Here is an 8018-nt window from a genome sequence, read left to right on the forward strand (position 1 = left end):
CCTTTTAATGTTTTTAGTATTGCAGAGCCTGTTTTATTCTATAGATTGCAGTAGTTCCTACTGGGGCTTATTCACATTCACAAATTATCAGTTTGGATTGATTAAATATCCAGTGAAAAGGTTGTCAGCAAGGTTGCTATTGGAAGGCTTTGCTGGGAGATGAAGAGATGCACAGAGTAGGAATATTTCTGGCAAGTCACTGGGCTTTTTTCATAAAAGGGTAGGCTGTAAATACCATCTTTCATGTAACATATGCTTCACTGCCTGTGGCTGACAACAAACCTGAGTGAAGTAGGGTTCATCTGAAAGGCTGATTTTGCCCTCAGTATTCCTGGGAGCTCTTCAGTGCCTCTTGGTGAGGTTTTTCTCCAATGTGTCAGTGCACTAAGGCTTTCTTTCCTTTCTCTGTATTATAATTTCAAGGAAAGTCTAATTCATTACTTCAGGGGCTGAGCTAAATTTCCTCTGGACCATTTTAAAAGAATTCATATAAGCCTCAAATACTTGTGCTGGCTGCAGTGGCATTCGCTTTGCTTCGTGCCACTCATCCTGGAGAAGAGGAGGCTCTCCTTAATCTGTGGGCTTAGAAGCACAACAGAAGGACTTTTTGACCTAAGATGAAACAATGACAGTATTCCTGTGGAAGCACAGCATGCACATGGATGCTTCTGGAATACATTACTGGGGATAACTTGCGCTGTCTTTTCAAAAGAATATCATACCAATGCCTTAGAGGGAAAAAAAGTCTTGTGTGATGAGGGGAAAGAGAGGGAATTATTCTTGATAGTATTTAAAAGTAGTTGAATTCAAATGGCCCTGGAATGGGAGGATTTAATATATGGTAAATCAGCAGAGTGATCTGGCACAATTGCAAAGGCAACTTTGGAAGTGTTTCTCATTTTGGTCTCTGAGATCATTCACTTTTGCTATTCACATGCCCCGATGGATCAAAATTTGCAGCATTTTCAGTTGTCAGTATGCATTTATTTTCTTAAATATGAGCTGCTCCTGAGAAAAAAATTTTGTTTTGTAAACGTTATTTGGCTGAGACTGACTGCATGTTTCCATTCCTCTTGCAGAGGCACAGCAATAGCTGGAATTGTTTTTGGCATAGTGTTTATAATGGGAGTGATAGCTGGGATTGCCATCTGTATCTGCATGTGCATGAAGAGCAACCGTGGGACTCGAGTAGGGGTCATCCGGACCACACACATCAACACCATCAGCACGTACCCAGGTAAGGGGGCAGTGTGACAGCCCTGCAAGAGTGCCTGTGGTCATGGCAGGAGTGTTGTCTTTGGCTGCTTACAGCTCCACAGTAAGCGAGGGATGTGACTACAGCAGGAGGCTCCTCTCTGTCCGGAGGGGGACGGCACAGCTCCCTGCTGAGGAACACAGGACAGCTCCGTGTGCACAGTGTCTGTCAGTGCATCACTCTGCCCGGGCTGATTTATTCAGCTGCTCAGTGGGCTGATGAGGTCTGGCCAGGTGCCACACTCACACAGCTGTGTGCCTTGCGGTGCCTGCAGGAGCGTGTTGAGTCCTCGCTCAGGGCAGTGCTGCATTGTGCAGGACAGACCTCCCTGAGCCAGAGGCTCTCTGGCAACAGATCAGTTGTTCTTCTTTTGTGATCTGGTTCTTGTATTTGTTCTTGTTCACATGTAGCCAGCTCCTTTCCATTGTCCAATATAATGGGGGCCCGGCACACCACAGAGAGGGGAAAACCTGGACAATAAGGACTGTGGGTCAGAGTGCAAGGGCTTAAAGTGGTGATGTGGGGTCTAATGCAACCTGACCTGGCTGGTGCTTGGCCAGAGCTCTTGAGCCTTGCTGGGTGCTGCAGGATCCTCCATGACTTCTACAAAGGCACGCGGGCGTCTCTGCAGGGTGTTCTGTGCTGTGTGTCCCAGGAGGGACTGCTGGCTGGGATGCAGGGCTGGATCCAAGTAGCTCTCTGTATCTGCCTGGCACCATGCCTGAACTGAACTGATAGGAATTTGGAGAGTGGTCATAGATCTTAGAATGGCTTGGGTTGGAACGGACTTTGGAGATCTTCTGGTTCTAACCCCCTGCCACGGGCAGGGATGTGGTGCAGAGGTGCCTGTTGTGCCTTGGACAAAGTTGGCTGAGGATTGGAGTTCTCAGTTCAGTCTTCTCTGTGGGTTGACACTGTTTTGATGTAATTAATGGTTTTTTAGGTGGAGGCAGCAGCAGGGGAGGTGCAGAGCCTAAGCCAGGTCTGGCACTGAGTTGATAAGCTGTCACAGGCTCTGGGGCACCCCAGAAGACAGCAGGGACCCCTCATGGGTCGGGTGCAGTACAGTTGTGTCCGTAATGAGTGCGAGCTGGTACATCAGGCTGTATCTGAGCCAGCTCTGTTGCAGAGCCACCCACTGCACCACACTTGTCAACTCACACCAGTCTGGGACTGGGGAACAGGAGCACCAAAAGAGGTGGCACTGAGCCAGCTGGAGTCTGCAAGGCTCATTTGTCTGGACTCCCCACCTAGCACATGAAAGTGGCTGCATTGTTGAAGAGCAGAGCAGACCCTGGAAGCAGCATAATGATGTTTATGCAATTCAGTGACATTGTTAATTATAAATCCAGGAGTGATTGCCTTGGGATAACTCTGAGAGTTCACAGTAATAAAATGCAAAGGTGTTTCATGCATGAAGTCCCTTCATCCCACTCTTAGAGATTCCCTGCCTTTATATTCTCTCCTGTTGCAAAGGTTGCAGCAAACCCCAGGTGGATTATGTATACTTATAGGCAAGCTATGCAATATTTATTATGTATTCCTTTATCACACTTACCAGTCTTAGTGTCTGTTTTCTCCCTCATGCTCTTACTTTCCAGTTGAACTGAAAACCTCTATAATCATCTTTGTAATTGCAACATTGTTTTGCACAGAGAGATGTGAAATGACAGAAAACAGCAATATTCTCAACCATGTATTGCTGAAGAGCTACTTCAGAAACTCATAGTCGCTGCAAGCTGTAAAAACAAGAGCAAACTGAAAACTCCAGGGTTCTAGCCTTTTCCTCCCCAAGTCTGCTCCTGCAATGACTCACCCTTATCTCTCCACCTCCAGGCAGTTTGACTCCACACGCTCCCAGTTCCTGGTGCAAACATTAGTTCGAGCAGTTCTTCCTCTCAGCAGCAGCAGCAGATTTTAGAGGATGGGGAAGCTCTGAAATGATTTTTGTGTTCCCCGCTGTCATGAACACTTTTGGAGTAATGACTGATCTGGCTTTGGCTGAAGGGCTTGTGACCAACCCTCCCTCTGTTTTGGACAGGAATGGCCTCAGCCACAGCAACAGCCCAGTTTTTGGAGAGCAGGGCGTGCTTTCCATGGCACACTGGGATTTGAGTCTCTTCCTCCCATCACAAACATCCTGGGTTTCTGTTTTCTCTCTATGCAAGTGCTATTTCACTGCCAGTCTGCCTGAGACATCTAGGGAGGGAATAGGAAAGCATCCGTGGTGACATAAATGGAGACATGAGCAGACTCAGGACCTTAACAGTGACATGGTAACATGAACAGACTCTGGACCTTAAAATTTTAGAGACTACTCTAATGGGATGTTGACATGGGAGCCTGCAGTTCCTACCATGCTGTCATTCTGCAGCATTTACTGTCTTTTGTCACTGAACGGATCTGTCTTCTCTAAGGTGAATAGAAGTAGTTGAGAAAATGTTTTCAGTTGCTTGTGAATATTTTTGTTGTCTCCTAAATGCCTGACCCAGTTTACAAATGCTGGGCTCTCCTCAGATGTCCCCATGGGTATGTATGAACAAGGGGAAAGCTTTGTTCTTCCTCAGCCCGAGCCATGGTGGGATGTCCAGTGTTTGCCCTGGGAGGTGAGATGCTGCTGTGCTTGCCGTGCTTTGGAATGTCACACATCTCCTGGGGATCCAGAGGGTGTTTGAGAGATCTGTGGAAATCAAGAGCCCTGGCTGCCCTGTCGTTTTGGGACAACATACATTCCATGTTGCTGCTGAAGGAGGTGGAAGGGAGTGGATCTGATAAACACCCAGCCTTCCTCCCATGGTGACATCTGCTATACAGACATTCAAACACTGTTACCAGCACAGCGTGTTGGTGGCACAAGCTAGGAAGGGAAGGAAAGGGCAAAAAGCGAAGTCTCACATTGATGTGAAGTGACTGTATAAGGGCAGCCTGAAAAACAACTGAGTGCATTGCCAGGAGATTTTGTATCAGTTGTGTGGAAATCTGGATGTCAACAAGGAAATACTTGAGGCTTGCATCTGAAAAACAGATTTTTAACTATGTCTTTTTTTTTCTCCCATTGCAGTGGCTCCACCACCATACAGTTATGAATTCGAAATGGAGTACCCAGCTGACCTACCTCCACCTTATACTCCAACCCCACAGACTTCAATACAGTATCCCCCACCCCCTCCATACCCTGGATATTCAGGGAAATAATTACATGTCTTCACGTGGATATTGAGTGCCTATTGCAACAGCCAGCACGGTTGGGACACTGTTACCGGCTCAGGGACAAGTAGGGTGGGATGTGCATCAACACGTATGGCCCAGCATTGGAATAACCTGGAAAAGTTGCCATAGCTCAGGATGAAGAAAAATCCTGTCCCTTATGGACCGTCATGTTTCGTGATTAAACAATGCATGACCAAAGAAACAGTTCCTGTAAGTTGGTGTCTGCTGAGTGGTGCTCAGCATCAGTCTTATCTTCAGCTGCAGCATGTAGGAGCGGGGCTTTTCCTGTGTGGGAACATGCAAGTGGTTCAAATGGTTCAGCAAGCTGTTTCAAAAGCACAAGAGCCAGCTGCTGGGGCTTATTTCGGGGGGAAAACTCCAACTGTTGTCTTGAAGTAACCACTATGCCTTCCTTGAAACAAGGGGAATAAGGAAGAACAAGGAATACTGAAGCTGTTTTCGTTTTCCACTTCCAGCCAATAATAGCCAATGATCACTGTGCTTATTGGTCTGATAAGCATGTTACAAAGAGAAGTGCTGTTGGAGTTATGCAGTGACTAAAAAATGATGGGTATTATTTTTGGCCAAGTGCAGGTTGTTTAAATTGCCAACAGTTTGAGACTAGTTTGTAAACTAAAGTGTTAACATAAAGAGCATTCTTGTATGTGAAATACACTAATTTATAGCTGATTTACTTTTGCCTGGTCTTAAATACTCTATACATTGGAAATATGCTCCAATGCCTTTTTTATCAGCAAATGATACTTGGATTTTATTATAAAAATACTGAATTGGCAAAACTCACAAGCGGTAGAAGAAATGCAAACCAAATATTAAAACATCTCAGGTTTATCTTCAGTTGGATTGCATAAAGGCTTTTTTTTTTTTCCCCAAGTCATACTGTTTACCAGTAATAAGGATATTCAGCCTGACCAAAGAGATGAGCATAGAGACTGTGAGGATCATGTTACTTTTGAATGTTGTCTTGGGCATTTTAAAAATCTAGGTCACTAAGTAATGCTTTTTGCATTTGTCATGCATATTATTCAAAATTACTTATTCTTTGCTATGTACAGTCCAGACCTTTCTGATTTAAAATGTTCCATGTCCTTAGGAGGCTAACTATAATTTAGCAGCAGCTGTTTGACTTCAGAAAAGAATATTCTATTGCCTAAAGCGTCATCCTTCAGTGGTAAGACTGTTATTTTTCTCAGATATATATGCAAACTGCAAACACGGTGGTTCTCTTCAGCGGTGTAAAAGTGCTGAATGCCCTTAGTTTGAATCGAGTGTCTGGGCAGTTTAAGAATGCTATAGCAAAAAATACAGCACCTGGAGTTCAGGACAGCCCTGACATCAGGTCCATCTCAGAGGGAGAGACTGAAAGTTACTGCTGATTCCCAAAGATCAGAATGCATTTAAATGTTTTCCGTTGTAGCCCTCATCTTATTTTCAGGTGTATCCACGTAGTAATGAATAAAAAAGCAACTTGCAAGACATGGTACCATATCCCAGTGGAGTCAACTGACAACCTCTCATTACGCCCCAAGTCTGATACTTTTGGCATTCAGTCCTCATTCAGGGAAGAACTCAAGCAACATTTAACTTTGAGCATAAAAGGCATTCTCAAAACAAGACCTTACTGACTGTTCTTGCTCGGGTTTCGCAGTTGTATTTGTCCTTTGCAGGCTGACTAAACTTATCCCCTCAAAACCCCACTTAAAAGCACAGATGACCTCAGTCCTCATCAGTACAAGTTCAGAAGATCTGTGTTGTGGCCCTTGGCCAAGCTGAGCCTTGGGTCATCAGCCCATTAGCTACCAAGGCATTTGTGACCCAGTCAGAGGAAAACTGAGCTGCATCCCAGGTTTATGGTTGCTGCTGGTTAACGAGACTTAAATTCTCATTTCTGTTTTGCTGTTCAGAGGTGACAAGTCCTGGACTGGCTTATCCTTACAATTACTTCTGCTTTGTGCTGTCTTCTGTGACATTTCAGCTGTTGCCCTGACCTCTCAAGAGATCCCAGTTGAAATCCTCCCATGAAGGGGGCAACCTTTTGCGTGCGTTGTTTTGGCAGTCCCTACTCAAAACTGTCTGCTGCTATTGATGTGCCTGCCAACATCGTGACCAGCGTGAAGAATAGAATAAACATAGGTTTCCCTGCAGAAAACCCAGTTCCTACTGCATCATTTTATGCTAGTACCTCAGCACTTTCTAGTTGATCACACTGGATGATATTTTGGTGCCAAAAAATTACCTGTAGATAATGAGTATTGTCATTTTCTCATTCCTGTATTTTATTTCTTTGCACGGAACATGGAGACACACAAATCAATGAGCAGTTTGTATTTGTTGAATCCATTCTTCTGAAGAATACAGAGAAAGAAAACTATCCTATGGATCATAAATCTTCCCTGAGAGAAAGAATTTCTCCAGCCATGACATTTGTCAGAACAAGTTATGAAACAGATTTCTTACATAAAAAGGAATTTCTGGAAAATTACTGAAAGTCTTTGATCACAGAGTCCCCTATTTCTCAGCCTTGGGATTGTGTGTTGCCTCTGATGATGTTGCATAAAGGTCATAGTGACCAAAGTACCTACAACGTTTACATGACTTATTCCAGGGAAAATTATGGAAATGGGAAGTTGGGAATTTCATACTGAGTGAGAGCTATTTGTTTGCTTTGAAAACAGCAGTGGGAATGTTGATTTTTGTATGTTAATTAATATTCTGCAGATCCACATAGTACTGGGACATACCAGACATTGATTTTAATTTCAGAGGACACCACATGTCTTGTCCTTGCTAAGGGCATAAAACATAGGTGTTGCCATTTCAGCAAACCAGGTAGAACTAGTACAGAGTAGCTTAATTTCAGAAAGAGGTGATGATTGCAGTGAAAATAAGTAAAACTGAGAGAAATGGAGAGGAGGAGGGAGTCTGAGAGATTTACAAAAGCAAAGGAATAGAACAAAGAAGTTGCTGCTAAACAAATGGAAGCACTTGCCAATAGCGAAGTTATATTAGTTAAGTTTAGTTGAAAAAATTGAAGTGTTCCAGTACCTAAAGCGGGCTACTAGAAGCCTGGAGTGGGGCTTTTTACAAAAGCGTGTAGGGGACAAGCGGGAATGTTTTCAGAGGGTAGAATTAGATTAGATATAAAGAAGAAATTCCTCACTGTGAGGGTGGTGAAACAGGTTGCCTGGAGAGGCTGTAGCTGCCCCATCCCTGGAAGTGTTCAAGGCCACTTTGAATGGGGCTTGGAGCAACCTGGTCTAGTGGGAGGTGTCCCTGCCCATGGCAGGGGAATGGAATGAGGTGAGCTTTAAGGTCCCTTCCAACCCAAACCACTCTATGGTGCTATGATTCTTTGTGTGGAAACATGTAATTTCTTCAACACCTCTGCATTCAAAGTTCCTGCAGCACAGATATTCCCAGCCAGTGGTCCCTTATTCTGTCTGACAGGGATAGCTTGTGGATCAGTGCATTAGTACAAAGAGTTTTTACTTAGTCACACGGACTTTTTTCATCTCATTGCCCTACATCATAT

General features: G+C 44.3%; 1 protein-coding gene across 2 annotated transcripts in view; it reads left to right on the top strand.

Annotated features, from left to right (window-relative positions):
• The window catches only part of CYYR1 (cysteine and tyrosine rich 1), a 54710-nt gene extending 47052 nt beyond the window's left edge, over positions 1-7658 (top strand). For both annotated transcript variants that reach the window (XM_017808048.1, XM_017808049.1), the window contains 2 exons: positions 1080-1237; positions 4317-7658. In XM_017808048.1, the coding sequence (XP_017663537.1) occupies positions 1080-1237; positions 4317-4450 (292 nt within the window). In that variant the 3' untranslated portion in view covers positions 4451-7658. The remainder of the gene's footprint in view (positions 1-1079; positions 1238-4316) is intronic.
• Positions 7659-8018: the final 360 nt, after the last annotated feature.

This window comes from Lepidothrix coronata, unplaced genomic scaffold, assembly GCF_001604755.1.
Source record: "Lepidothrix coronata isolate B3197 unplaced genomic scaffold, Lepidothrix_coronata-1.0 Scaffold21, whole genome shotgun sequence".
In the NCBI taxonomy this organism is placed as follows: Eukaryota; Metazoa; Chordata; class Aves; order Passeriformes; family Pipridae; genus Lepidothrix; species Lepidothrix coronata.